The sequence below is a fragment of the Melopsittacus undulatus genome, chromosome 4 (genome assembly GCF_012275295.1).
Source record: "Melopsittacus undulatus isolate bMelUnd1 chromosome 4, bMelUnd1.mat.Z, whole genome shotgun sequence".
NCBI lineage: Eukaryota > Metazoa > Chordata > Aves > Psittaciformes > Psittaculidae > Melopsittacus > Melopsittacus undulatus.
In genome coordinates, this window is record NC_047530.1 from 1,810,907 (window position 1) to 1,825,802 (window position 14,896).

The window sequence follows — 14,896 nt, forward strand, 5'->3', positions numbered from 1 at the left end:
TGGGGAACAGTTGCTCCAAGCACCAAGACAGGCTGGGGGCACCTTAGCAGAGAGGGACAAGGTGGTTGTGGTGTCCTCTGTGTTGAAAGGAGCCATCAATGTTCCTTTCAACAGGAAAGAAATCATACCCAACAAGCCTACTTCTTAAGAAGAATTTGGATGTTCATGAGAAGATGCTTCTGTTTTGCAGGACCAATTCCTTCCATAACAGCCCAGCCAGAGCTTTAACATTTAAGCCTTAAGATAATTTTTTTCCATACATGAACTATAGACTATTATTTTTATCAATATATTATTTTTCAATATATTATTTATGATCTGCAGGTGTTATGGTTTTATCTGCAAGTCATTGGTGCATTCACAGAAGAAACCCCAGATCATGACTCAAAGTCTCTCAGTGTTGACCAGAACTCCTCCATCACCTTCTCTTCTCCTTATGTCTGTCCATCCAGGCAAAGCTGATTTTCCATCCCAGCTGCTGCTTACTCACAATTTCTCATTCCAGGGTCTGAGGGTTGAGTCACACTGGTCCAATGAGTTATTTTATCTAGTTGTAGGTTTCCACATCTGAATTAGTCACTGTAGGTTCCCCTTATGGAGACAAGGATGCATCTGGGGCTTGGATTCAGCTTGGATCTATTTAAAACCTCCATATCAGGGGTTTCTTCTGGAACAAGTGTTTGGTTCTCTGCACTTGCAGTGAAGGGTGATGGGCAGACACAGCTCCAATGTGGGTGTGTTGAGAGCAGACACAGGCCATAGCCTGAAGAGTCAGTTGAAGTCTAATGGGAAACATGAGCTCACTGTGCTGATGTGTTGGGGTCCTTCAGAAACCCCACTCCAAAGTGAGGAGGTGAAAGCAGCTTTCATGCAACCATGGGATGGTTTGGGTTGGAAAGGAGCTTAAGGTTCGTCCAGTTCCATCCCCTGCCACAGACAGGGGCACATTCCACTGGAGCAGCTGCTCCAAGCCCCATCCAACCTGGCATCCATGAGTTCTATTGATCAATGATTTCTTATGCAGCAGAGGCTCAATGCTCAGCATCCATAAAACACTTCCTGGACAGAGCAGGAAAGCAGAATGGATGTGTGCAGTGTCCTGGCTGTGTGTTTGCTTTTATCAAGGTTCCTAATGGCAGATATTAACTTAATGAAGAAGGGTTTATATTCTGCATAGATGGATAGGAAATTCTTCCTTAGAAAATACTGGTGTTGGTTTGGTCCTTTGAGAGCAATAAGAGAGAAACTTGAATCCCTAAACCTGTCTGTGCCTGAAGGGGCTGCAGGAAAGCTGGAGAGGGGCTCGGGACAAGGGATGTAGGGACAGGCCAAGGGGAATGGCTTGAACCTGCCCAAGAGAGGGGAGACTGAGCTGAGCTCTGAGGCAGAAGCTGTTCCCTGGGAGGGTGCTGAGGTGCTGGCACAGGGTGCCCAGAGAAGCTGTGGCTGCCCCATCCCTGGCAGTGCTCAAGGCCAGGTTGGACACAGGGGCTTGGAGCAGCTGCTCCAGTGGAAGGGGTTGGGGTTGGAGCTGGAGGAGCTTTAAGCTCCTTCCAACCCAAACCAGGCTGGGATTCTATGATCCAGGCCCATGACATTGTCCTTCAGACACAAAGATGCCAACACACTGACCCTCCAACTCACTGCCTTTGGGCATGGACCAGCTCTGTCAAGCAAGGCAGCTGTAGACGTGAACTTGGTTAACAAAGGAGAAAGTTTCTGTCTTGTTCTCCCAGCTAATGAATCTCTGAGGGCTTGTTCTGAAGAATGAGGTAAGTCACATGCAAGTGTTGTGAGAAGCTGTTGTGGTGATGAGGAAAGTTCCTTGGTAAAGCCCAGAAGGTCTTGTTAAAGCTGATGACTCCTGGAAGGTGGTTGGGCCCCAAGGAGCACTTCTTGCTTTGGGCCAGTGAGCAGCATCACTTGGGATGGAAATAGCTGTGAGTGCTTGTCTTGTGCAAGCCTGGATGTGGGGCCTGCTGGAGGCTTTCTGTGCCCATGCAAGCTTGGTCAGACTCTCTCTGTAAAGAGACATCCTTGTCTGCATGACATGTGCAGATAATGTGGTTCTTGCTCATGGGCTGCTTTGTCCCTTCCTGGTTTTGACCCTCTAATATATGGAGCTGAGGAAGCTCATTGCATTTCTCCTCACCTTTGGGCCTCCTCAATGACACCTAATGCTTTAAACTTCTTGCCATTATTTGCCTTGGGATGGATTTGCTTGTGTCTGTTCAGCTGTGAGTCAAGCTCAAGTCCACTACATCCATCCTCCATCCCTGACTGGCTTTCAGAAATGTGGTTTTTCTACCATTATCAATGTGGATTGTAGAATAAGCATGGGAATGGGGTCACCTGACTCAGCATCTACAATTCCTTGTCTAGTTATGAGCTAGTCAGGTCCCTTCTAGAATGGATGGGAATAAAAGGATGTTTTCTCACATCCTAGGGCAGTTGGGGAGGATGGATGTGGTCCAGAACAGGTCTGACCATCAGCAGGACTTGTACCATGGACCCTCTGTGCATGGTCTGTGCATCTCAGAATAGCTTTCTCTGGATTAAACTAATTGCAGTCAGGATCTGAAGCCTCCTGGAGGTCAAACTGGATCAGCTGCCCCCCTCAAATCTGTTTGCAGTTTGTTTGAATCCAAGAGACGGGACAAGAGGAAACAGCCTCAAGCTGCACCAGGACACTGTCACTTAAGCTGCAGAACAGGAGACAGATGCAGTGAAATGTCCCAAGTCAGCTTTGGTTGCCCTCAGATAGAAATGTGTTGCCATTTGCTCTGTCCTGAAGGGCCAAGGACATGGCCATGGACTTGACATGGACATCATGCAACCTTCAGAAGGGTTGGGTTGTTCTGGAGCAACATCTGAAAGCTCAGAGGCAGACTCAGGCATCTCCAGTTGTTAATAGTCAATGTTGAGGCAGCTGAACTCAGTCCCAGGTGCCTTTATGCTTCTTACCCGTGGTTCATCCCATTTGACCTGCTCTACCCATGCTCATGTGAATGTTTCATTGGGATAATAGTCTAGGACTGTGGAATTATGTCTATGTGGAGCTGGTATCATCGTGAAGTAATAACTGGGACAGCTCAGGCACAGGTACATGTTACCTCATGACTTCTGGTTGCCCAAAGCAGTGGTAAATGCTCCATCCCTGCAGTGATCAAGGCCAGGTTGGACACAGGGTCTTGGAGCAGCTGCTCCAGTGGAAGGTGTCCCTGCCCATAGCAGGGGTTGGGACTGGATGATCTTAAGGTACTTTCCAACCCAAACCACTCAATGATTCTCTGACACATTTTGCTCCAGCTGAGCTACTGGTTTGGGCCTAAGTAATGAGTGTTTAATTCAGACACAGCACAGTGTGAAGGTGATGTGCAACAAGCCCAGCTGCTGCTGACATCCCATTTTATAGCAGATATAAACTGTGTGTGGGGAGAGGTGGGAAGGGCAGGAGGTCTGTCTGCACAGTGACATCTCCTGTCCATCATGGTGCACTTCAGGATCACAAGAGCTGATGTTCCTGCATGTAATGGGTAAAGTGACAAAGGAAAACACAAACAAGACAAGGTTGGTGCCCTTGTCACTGTGAGCATCTTTGGGGCCATAACCCCTGGATCCTTCTGTTAGGAAGCTGTCTGTCTCTTGAGCAGTGTCTTCAGTGCCTCCTTCACCTCCTGGTTCCTCAGGCTGCAGATGAAGGGCTTCAGCATGGGAGTCACCAGGGTGTAAAGCACAGAGACCACCTTGTCCCTCTCCAGGACACAGGAGGAGCTGTGTTGAGTGTAAATGAAGAGGATGGAGCCATAGTAAAGGGTGATGGTGGTGAGGTGGGTGTCAGAGGGGGAGAAGGCTTTGTTTGCGCTGCCCATCGGTCGAGAGCATCCTCAGGATAACAACCAGGATGGAGACACAGGACATGAGGATGAGTGCAGAGGGGAGGATGATGTTGAAGGTGAGGATGAAGTAGAGGAGGGCCTGGTAGCTGTCTGTGACATCACAGGAGAGCTTCAGCAGTGGGAGCAGGTCACAGAAGTCATTGATGACGATGGAGTCACAAAGCTGAGGGTGAACGTGTAGCTGGCAATGAGGGTAGAGCTGGCGAAGGCACTGAGGTAGGAGGTGAGCACCAGCCCTATGCAGAGCTTCTTGGACATGGCAGCAGCATAGAGCAGTGGGTTGGAGATGGCCCTTACCTGTCATAGGCCATGGCTGCCAGCAGGTAGCTCTCAGTGCAGGCCAGGCCAGCAGAGACAAAGAACTGAGCAGCACACCCAGCAAAGGAGATGCTCTTGTCCTCAGAGATGCAGTTCAGAAGGATCTTGGGGGTGTAGACAGAGGAATAGCAGAGGTTGAGGAAGGACAAGTTGCCAATGGAGAAGTACAATTGCTCAAATTGCTCCTGAACAAGGGATTGACTTGGTTTGATCTGACATTGTTTGGCTTAGTTCTAGACCTGAATCTTTCCTATCATCACCAACTTGCCTGATGCTCTGGAGTCCTGGCTGAACTTGGCCCATGTCTCTGTTCCTGCCATACTTCTCTTGCTCAGGTCCTGTGGGATGCTCCCTGTGCACCTTATGGTCCTTTTTGGCTCTACTTAAAGAGATTAAGGAAAGAAACTCCTGTGGAACTCCCCATGCTCCTGCAGGGCAGAACCCATCACACTGCACTCAACAGCCCAGCCAGGGATCACTCCTCTGCCATTCCCTTTCTATCTAGACCATGTGCCTGAATGGGCAGATTTGGAGATAGTCCTCTCAGTTGGGGAAGTTGAGTAATCAAGTGCACATTAAATTCATGTATTATTCTCTTGTGCTCAGAGCTTTCTCCTTTACCATGTGTGATATTGAACTTTTATGGAGAAGATCTCCTTTATGTATGTGATGTGGGAAGTGTGTGTCTATAGGCAGGGCTATCTGCATTTTGTATGTCTTTTCTGTGCACAGATTGAAGCAGAATCATGCAATGATGCTCCCAGTATAAAATGTATTTCCAAAAGCTCAAGTCTGTTTCTTGTGTTGCTGGAATTCACAGTTCTGCCTCCCCTGCACATCTCACCATTTAAGTAAAGAGCATTTAAATGAGTGTAAAACACCACTTAAAATGAATGGGAGGACCTCTTGGTAAGCCCAGTTTGTCCTTAATACTGGGTAATCCTAGCACAGTTCATCAATCTCTATTATGAGCTATATTTTCTACACTTCATTACCTGAAGTGAAATCTAGTCTGAAGCTGAAGCCTGGGGAGGGATCAACCCTTGATACTCAAAGGTCCAGCTTAGACCTTGATTCCCACCAACTTCTGCTCTTTGAAAGGCACAAACAAATGCAATGAATCTTTTGAAACCTTTTCTCTGACTCTTTCTCAGCCAGCAAATGTAAAACTGCACTTCCTGTTCCCTCCCAGGCCAGCAGCTTTAATAAAGAGCTCACAGGTCAGAGTGAGGAATTTTATTGGAGCTGAGGGACAAGGTCAAGAATCTTGCAAGAAAAACCACATCTTTATCAGTGACAAAAGTTATAACTGAGTAAAGCTGATTGGTGTTTCCTGTGAGGAAATGAGGCCTGGGATAATTCAGGGCAATTTCTTCATACAAGTTGGTGACTGTGAAGTTAATTGAAGGTTGAGGTTCCTCTTGATATCCATCTAAGAAAGAAAGAAGTGATTTGTGGGGCTATTTCACATTCAATACTGTCATTGACTTTTGTGCATGAGCTGTGGAAGAAACTACATCAAATCATGAGGATTAGTGGAAAATACCAGTGTTTCATTGCCTCATAGGCTGTCTGATATTGCATGAAATCTTCATGTCCTTAATGATAAAACTCTTCTATGCTGCCAATGGTTGAAGAACCTGCTCCTGCACTTGATCAGAGCTCCCTTCACCTCCTTGTTCCTCAGGCTGTAGATGAATGGGTTGAGCATGGGGGTGACCACGGTGTAAAAGATGGAGGCCACCTTATCCAGGCTCCTGTGGCTAGATGGAGGTTGCAGGTACATGAAGAATGCTGGCCCAAAGTACAAGGAAAGAGCCATCAAATGGGATGCACAGGTGTGGAAGGCTCTGGCCCTGCTCTGTACTGAGCACATCCTCAGCACAGTGTGAATGACAGAGATGTAGGAGAGCAAAATGACCACACTTGCACCCACCACATTGATGGTGATAAAGGCAAAGATGATCATCTCACTGCTGTGGGTGTCAGAGCACACGAGCTTTAGCACAGGAAATTCATCACAAAAATAGTGGTCAATGTGGTTGGGACCACAGAAGGAACCTCCAAACACACACCATGTGTAGATGATGACACTGAGGAAGGCGAATAGGTAGGATGATGCTACCAGCTGCCAGCAGACACAGCTGGAGATGATGGTCACATAGAGCAGGGGCTGGCAGATGGCAACGTGCCGGTCGTAGGCCATCATGGCCAGCAGGTGACACTCAACAGTAGCAAAGAAAGCAAAGGTGAAGAACTGCATCATGCAGGCAGTGAAAGAAATGGTTTTGTCCTCTGATAAGAGGTCTGCCAGCATCCTGGGGGAGATGACTGTGGAATAGCAGATGTCAGTGAAGGCGAACTGGGTGAGGAAGAAGTACATGGGGGTGTGGAGGCTGGGAGACACCCGAACCAATGTGATAATGCCAACGTTCCCCACCAGAGTGACAATGTAAATCAACAGAAACAACATGAACAGAGGGGTCTGCGCACGAGGTCTGTCTGTAATTCCTAACAGGATGAATTTAATGTGGGTTTGATTTCCTCCCATCACCTGGAGTTACCTGCTGAGGCAAAAGGAAGAGAAACAGAACACTTTTAAAAAGTGGACATTCACTTTTGGACCATATTTAATGACTATCAGTCACTATTTTACCTGCCACATTTTGGTTAATTTCACATATTCTGCTATATATTTAACCCCAAATTATGTTTTTCTGCTTTTCAGTGAAGGTAATTCTAAAAAAACAGGAAGCAACTGAAGCAAAAAATGGCATTTTTGGTTTTCTATGCTGGAACACTTAAAATGATGGATTTATTTAGGCACTTTTGGACCATAGTTTAATCCAAAAAATGGCCAGTTTAATTGCTAAATTACTGTCTATTCTACTGTTGTGGTGTAAACCAAGTCCACACAGTTCGTTCACTGACTCCCCCTCTTTGCTTCCCCGACTCCCGGAGAGTTAGGAAGGAGAATCCAAAGAATGTAGGCCCCTATGGGTTGAGATAAGCACAGTTTAATAGCTAAGGTATAACACAAATCACTACTGCCATTACTACTACAAATAATAGTGATAAAGCCAATAACAAGTGAAGAGAATACAACACCTCACCAGCCACCGACCCATAACTCACCCCACCCTGCCTGACTGAGCACCGACCGATACCTCCTCCATCCCCCCAGAGCTCAGCCCTTCCGGCTCTCTCTCTGTTACCTCCTGGGTATGACGTGCTATGGTATGGAATACCTCTTTGGCTAGCCTGGGTCAGGTGTCCTGGCTCTGCTTCCTCCCTGGCAGAGCATGAGCTCAGAAAAGGCCTTGGACAAACCAAACACTTGAGCAGTAACTCAAAACATACTTGCTATCAGCAACCGTTCCCAGCCCGAAAGTCAAACCACAGAACTGCACCAGCTACCAAGGAGGAGAACAATGACTGTTGCTGCTCAAACCAGGACAATTTTGTAACCCAAATTACATATATTTTATGTTATACATTTGAGGTATCTTGAAAAGAACAAGGAGCACATTCAAGGAACAAATGGCATTTTCAGTGCTAGGACCCTTAAAACTATCAATTCATTCAAGCACATGTGTTTTCAGATTAAAGAAAAGAATCAGATCTTTCTTCACTTTCACTTTTCAGTTTTCAGAGCTAATTTGTTCAGAAGACACCTGAAAACCTCATAGTAACACATGTAAACCAGGGGGATAGAAAGTCCCTGTCCCAGTGAAATCCAGCTTACACATGAATGAACTGCACCCATTTTCACTTGGCTTTTAGTTATCATTCCAGTCAACAAACCACATTTATCAAACTGTTTGAGATCATTCCTAACAGAAACATTCACATGATTTATAGTTTCCTGAGCTCCAGCACATTGAAGCATCCTAAATCTATGAGCATTCAGCTGCTTGCATTAAAAAGGAGTTGATGTTACAATGTGCTGATTTGTTAGTGACTACATTCTGCTGACAATCTGGAATGTTGCATTTCCTTAGTACAAAATAAGATTCATCCTCATTTAAGTCTTGAATAAATCAGTGCATCTGCTTTAGCTGCCTATGGGAAAGAAAACAACCTGCAGAAACCATTGCTGCCTCTTCTTCTAAAGAAAACCCACACAGGTAAGGCTGAATTCTGATGCAGCTTTACTAAAGAGGACCCGAGGACATGCAGAAGCAAGCCCACTGCCTCAGTGCAGGTGAGGCTGTGCTTTGTGTTGGTGTTACCTCCTGTGCCTTCCTCTGCCACCGAGTGATGGGAGCCAAGGGTTTATCCCCAGTGCAGCAGAGAACATCCAGGTGCCAGCATCAGCTCTGTTCAGCTCCTGATGTGAAGAGAGGTGAGCTCCTGCCAGACTGCAAGAGCCCAGCTTGTGGTGCTGGGGCTGTAAATACAGTTGCATGTGCTCTCCTGGGAGGAAGCCTCCAGGGCTGCTCATGCTTTAGCAGAGGAAAACAAAGAGAAGGAAAAGCAAAGGGTGTGAAATCAGCTCTGAAAGGCATTGTGGTGCTTGGGCATCTGAGAGACATGGCATGGATGAGCCATGCCTGAGCACAGCTGCACAGCAGCAGTGATGAGGGCTCATAGGATGCTTCTGACATACTTGTGGACCATGCAAAGGTTTTGGTCTGAACAGACTGACACAATGAGAATGGGTTGAGAGACATTCCAGATCTTGCACACAGTCCTCAAAAGGGACATGAAGCACAAGTGACTCCATCTCTGGAGCTGCTGATGTCCCTCTGTGGAGGGAAACCCAGTTTTCCATCCCCACTGGGGTTATCCACATGTAGTGCCTGGATGTCCTGCAGCTGAGCTGGTGCCTCAGGACTTCCCCTGTATTCAAGGGTGGAAAAAAGGCATTTTGAGGCAGGGAGGAATTATCCCAGCTGTAACTAATAGGCCTTCATCCCCCTGAGCAGCCTCAGCTGGGGCTCCATCCCCACCCTCTTCCTATTTCCCCCCATCTCTATTTAAGCTCAGAACAGGCAGATTGAGCTTTACTAGAGCAGTTGTGGTTTCCAGTTTAGCAGCAGTTCAGCACACCTATGGAATCTGTTGGGGGTGACCAAGGATTTCTCACACACCTTCCTAGCAGTTGTTTCACCTGATCCTGCACAAGGGATTGACTCGACCTGAGTTGGCTTGGTCTTGAATCTGCCTCCTCATCCCCAGCTCTGCTGATGCTCTGGAGCCTTGGTTGAACTTGGCCCAGGTCTGTGTTCCTGCCCTACTTGTCTTGCTCAGGTACTGTGGGATGGGCCCTGCACACCAGGGTGTTCTCCTTTGGTTCTCTGTATAGAGATTCAAGACACAAACCCCTGTGCACTCTCCAGGCTCCTTTGTTTGAACCCAAGAAGAAGAAATTTGCTTTTCCTGTTTCATGAGAAAGGGTGAAAGTGAGAAGGGGAAGGTTGGGTTGAGCAAGGACAGACCCATGGGCAGGACTGCATTCAGCTGCTTTAGACACCTGCAGTGTCAGCATGTGTGTGTAAAGCTGAGACCACAGAGAAAAGGATGCTTGTGTCTATGAGGGGATGTGGGTATTTGATGTGGGATGGTTGATGTTTTGCACTGTTTACACAACCAGTGGTATTGAGAATAGCTGGTGTGGTGTTGTTAGATGCAAGGTGGATGTTTGAGATGTCTGATCTTTATATATCTATAACTTAGTTATATAAGTACTACCCAAGGTGAAGGAGATAAATAGGGATGAGGAGATGGCCATTGAGTGTGTGAGCCATTAGCAATGGGAAACAGCAGTTGCCTTCATCCCCATGCCTGAGGTTGGTGTAGACAACTTCAGCTGGACCTTCTGAACCCATTTAAAGGTGTTAAAGCTTTAGCAAAACCCTGTCTGCTGTCAGCTGCTTTTCTCTCCATGCAATATGTCCCACTCTTGGTTTCATTTCCTCCTTTTGCACACACCAAAGAGCCACCCTGAGGATATTTAAATTTGGAGAATATGAAGCAAAATGGCTTTTCAAAGGCCAATTTTGGGTCCAAAATGGGAAGATGAAATCACACAGACTTCAAAAAGGGAAAATGCTGAGTCCTGCCCATGGGGAACAGTTGCTCCAAGCACCAAGACAGGCTGGGGGCACCTTAGCAGAGAGGGACAAGGTGGTTGTGGTGTCCTCTGTGTTGAAAGGAGCCATCAATGTGTCCTTGCAGCAGAGGCAGCCACCAGCACCCTGAGAAGAGCATTGGTGGTGGGTCAAGGGCCTTTGTGCAGTGAACATCTGACCAGAGGCCAGACCCAAACATACCTGTATAGTCAGAAAATCACTGTGATGTGACCTCTTATCTATTTAATGCAACACTAATTCATGTGGCAAATGAAGGCATCATATTATTGTATTTACTTGTCTTTAAAGAAGAGCAATCCTCCCAACAGGAAAGATATCATCCAATACTGTACTTGTTATAAATGATTTGGATGTTCATGGGAAAATGCTTATGTTTTACAGCACCAATTCCTTCCATAACAGCCCAGCCAGAGCTTTAGCATTTAAGCCTTAAGATAATGTTTTCCATGCATAAACTATTGACTATTATTTTATCAAGTTATTATTTTTCAATATATTATTTATGACCTTCAGCCATCATGGTTTTATCTGCAAGTCATTGGGTGCATTCACAGAGGAAACCCCAAATCCTGCCTTAACCTCATGCCCTGTGTGTTCCTATGAGCTGGGAGAAGTGATCCAACCTCTTCCCATGTTTCTTTGTCTCCTGCTGCCAAGAGAGTGGCTGGAGGAAACCACTTGAGTGTGACCACGTTTGTCCTCTTGGGCTTCTCCAACCTGTAGAAGCTGCTCTTTGTGACTGTTGTACTGGTCTCCATCCCCATGGTGGTGGGAACCTCATCCAGAGCAGCTCTCAGCTTCATGTGCCCATCTGCTCATTTCCTCCTAGGAAATGTACTTATTTCCTCCATAGGATGTAGCTGGTGTCTTGCTTTCCTGGATGGGCCTGTCCCATGGAAAGCTACCACCATGCTGACCTAGGAGCAGGCTGGAATTTCATCCCCTCTGATAAGCAGTCACCCAACTTGGTCTGGGAACAGCCTTTGCAGACACTGTCTGAGCAGTGTTGGCTTTTGCTTGGATGTCATCTGGTGCTGATGACACAGATGCTCCAGGCTTCTGGCCATAGGTTGTATCCAGAGGTGCCCAACATGTTTCATGGCTCAAAGACTTTTGGTGTTGTCCATAATTCCCCCATCACCTCCTCTTCTCCTTATGTCTGTCCATCCAGGCAAAGCTGATTTTCCATCCCAGCTGCTGCTTATGCATGATTTCTCATTCCATCATTTGGGTTTGAGTCATAGTGGTCCACGGAGTTATTTTATCTATTGCAAGTTTCCACACTGGAATTAGTCACTGTAGGTTCCCCTAATGGAGACAAGGATGCTTCTGGGGCTTGGATTCAGCTTGGATCTATTTTAAACCTCCATATCAGGGGTTTCTTCTGGAACAAGTGTTTGGTTCTCTGCACTTGCAGTGAAGGGTGATGGGCAGACACAGCTCCAATGTGGGTGTGTTGAGAGCAGACACAGGCCATAGCCTGAAGAGTCAGTTGAAGCCTAATGGGAAACATGAGCTCACTGTGCTGATGTGTTGGGGTCCTTCAGAAACCCCACTCCAAAGTGAGGAGGTGAAAGCAGCTTTCATGCAACCATGGGATGGTTTGGGTTGGAAAGGAGCTTAAAGTTCATCCAGTTCCATCCCAATGCCTGTGTCAGGGGCACATTCCACTGGAGCAGCTGCTCCAAGCCCCATCCAGCCTGGCCTCCATCAGTTCTGTTGATCAATGATTTCTAATGCAGCAGAGCCTCAATGCTCAGCATCCATAAAACACTTCCTGGACAGAGCAGGAAAGCAAAATGGATGTGTGCAGTGTCCTGGGTGTCTGTTTGATTTTATAAGTGCTCCTAATGGCAGATATTAACTTAATGAAGAAGGGTTTATATTCTGCATAGATGGATAGGAAATTCTTCCTTAGAAAATACTGGTGTTGGTTTGCTCCTTTGAGAGCAATAAGAGAGAAACTTTAATCCATAAACCTGTCTGTGCCTAAAGGGGCTGCAGGAAAGCTGGAGAGGGGCTTGGGACAAGGGATGTAGGGACAGAACAAGGGGAATGGCTTGAACCTGCCCAAGAGAGGGGAGACTGAGCTGAGCTCTGAGGCAGAAGCTGTTCCCTGTGAGGGTGCTGAGGCGCTGGCACAGGGTGCCCAGAGAAGCTGTGGCTGCCCCATCCCTGGCAGTGCTCAAGGCCAGGTTGGACACAGGGGCTTGGAGCAGCTGCTCCAGTGGAAGGGGTTGGGGTTGGAGCTGGAGGAGCTTTAAGGTCCCTTCCAACCCAAACCAGGCTGGGATTCTATGATCCAGGCCCATGACATTGTCCTTCATACACAAAGATGCCAACACACTGACCCTCCAACTCACTGCCTTTGGGCATGGACCAGCTCTGTCAAGCAAGGCAGCTGTAGAAGTGAACTTGGTTAACAAAGGAGAAAGTTTCTGTCTTGTTCTCCCAGCTAATGAATCTCTGAGGGCTTGTTCTGAAGAATGAGGTAAGTCACATGCAAGTGTTGTGAGAAGCTGTTGTGGTGATGAGGAAAGTTCCTTGGTAAAGCCCAGAAGGTCTTGTTAAAGCTGATGACTCCTGGAAGGTGGTTGGGCCCCAAGGAGCACTTCTTGCTTTGGGCCAGTGAGCAGCATCACTTGGGATGGAAATAGCTGTGAGTGCTTGTCTTGTGCAAGCCTGGATGTGGGGCCTGCTGGAGGCTTTCTGTGCCCATGCAAGCTTGGTCAGACTCTCTCTGTAAAGAGACATCCTTGTCTGCATGACATGTGCAGATAATGTGGTTCTTGCTCATGGGGTGCTTTGTCCCTTCCTGATTTTGACCTCCTAATACAGGCAGCTGGGGAAGCTCATTGTATTTCTCCTCACCTTTGAACCTCCTCAATGACACCTCATACTTTAAACTTCTTGCCATTATTTGCCTTGGGATGGATTTGCTTGTGTCTGTTCAGCTGTGAGGCAATCTCAAGTCCACTACATCCATCCTCCATCCCTGACTGGCTTTCAGAAATGTGGGTTTTCTACCATTATCAATGTGGATTGTAGAATAAGCCTGGGAATGGGGTCACCTGACTCAGCATCTACAATTCCTTGTCTAGTTATGAGCTAGTCAGGTCCCTTCTAGAATGGATGGGAATAAAAGGATGTTTTCTCCCATCCTAGGGCAGTTGGGGAGGATGGATGTGGTCCTGAACAGGTCTGAGCATCAGAAGGACTTGTACCATGGACCCTCTGTGCATGGTCTGTGCATCTCAGAATAGCTTTCTCTGCATTAAACTAATTGCAGTCAGGATCTGAAGCCTCCTGGAGGTCAAACTGGATCAGCTGCCCCCTCAAACCTGTTTCCAGTTTGTTTGAACCCAAAAGACGGGACAAGAGGAAACAGCCTCGAGCTGCACCAGGGCAGGTTCAGATGGAGCTGAGGAACAATTCCTGCCCCACAGGGTGCTCAGCATTGGAACAGGCTGCCCAGGGCAGGGCTGGAGTTGCAGTTGATGCATGTTTACTGTAATTTGAAGAAGATGAAACTACTTCAGATCTCCCAATCCCTCCTCCCAACAATCTTAAAAGCTTTAGTTTAGTTTTCCTTTCAGTTGGGCTAAAACTTTATAGAGGAAAAAAAAGATAATTGGAGGACTAAGGAACCACTTTCTTTGCATGTTTTCCTGTTTATCATGAAGAAATAACTGGGACAGCTCAGGAACAGGCACATGTTACCTCATGACTTCTGGTTGCCCAAAGCAGTGGTAAATGCTCCATTCCTGCAGTGTTCAGGGCCATGTTGGACACAGGGGCTTGGAGCAGCTGCTCCAGTGGAAGGTGTCCCTGCCCATGGCAGGGGTTGGGACTGGATGATCTTAAGGTACTTTCCAACCCAAACCACTCAATGATTCTCTGACACATTTTGCTCCAGCTGAGCTACTGGTTTGGGCCTAATGAATGAATGTTTAATTCAGACAAAGCACAGTGTGAAGGTGATGTGCAACAAGCTCAGCTACTGCTGACATCCCATTTTATAGCAGATATAAACTGTGTGTGGGGAGAGGTGGGCAGGACAGGAGGTCTGTGTGCACAGTGACATCTCCTGTCCATCATGGTGCACTTCAGGATCAGAAGAGCTGATGTTCCTGCATGTAATGGGTAAAGTGACAAAGGAAAACACAAACAAGACAAGGTCAGTGCACTTCTCACTGTGAGCATCTTTGGGGCCATAACCCCTGGATCCTTCTGTTAGGAAGCTGTCTGTCTCTTGAGCAGTGTCTTCAGTGCCTCCTTCACCTCCTGGTTCCTCAGGCTTGTCCTGGGTTCAGCAGTATCAGTCATGTTTCTGCTTCATGTACCTGGTGCAGTTCTGTGGTTTGACTTCTGGGCTGGGAACAGTTGCTGATATCAGCATGTTTTGGGGTGTTTTTGTTCAAGGCCTTTTCTGAGCACATGCTCTGCTGGGGAGGAGGGGAGGCTGGGAGGAAGGAGAGACAGGACACCTGAGCCAGGCTAGCCAATGAGGTATTCCATACCATAGCACGTGATGCCCAGGATGCACCTGGGAGAGAGAGCAGGAGGGAGGAGCTCTGGAGGATA

At 47.2% G+C, this 14,896-nt stretch overlaps 2 protein-coding genes across 2 annotated transcripts; both read right to left on the reverse strand.

Moving 5' to 3' along the window:
- Positions 1–3,626: 3,626 nt before the first annotated feature.
- Positions 3,627–4,537, reverse strand: LOC101868782 (olfactory receptor 1013). The gene is given in 5 exon segments (XM_013128744.2): positions 3,627–3,857; positions 3,859–4,058; positions 4,061–4,195; positions 4,198–4,402; positions 4,457–4,537. Coding segments are annotated over 5 exon segments (852 nt in total).
- Positions 4,538–5,808: 1,271 nt separating this feature from the next.
- On the reverse strand, positions 5,809–6,768 carry LOC117436116 (olfactory receptor 1038-like). Its single transcript, XM_034062271.1, has one exon. The coding sequence runs from the start codon at positions 6,766–6,768 to the stop codon at positions 5,809–5,811; it is 960 nt and encodes a 319-aa protein (XP_033918162.1).
- Positions 6,769–14,896: the final 8,128 nt, after the last annotated feature.

What these genes read in the sequence shown, in the direction of transcription:
- LOC117436116 (XM_034062271.1), bottom strand. Translation starts at nt 6,768, where the DNA reads ATGGGAGGAAATCAAACCCACATTAAATTCATCCTGTTAGGAATTACA.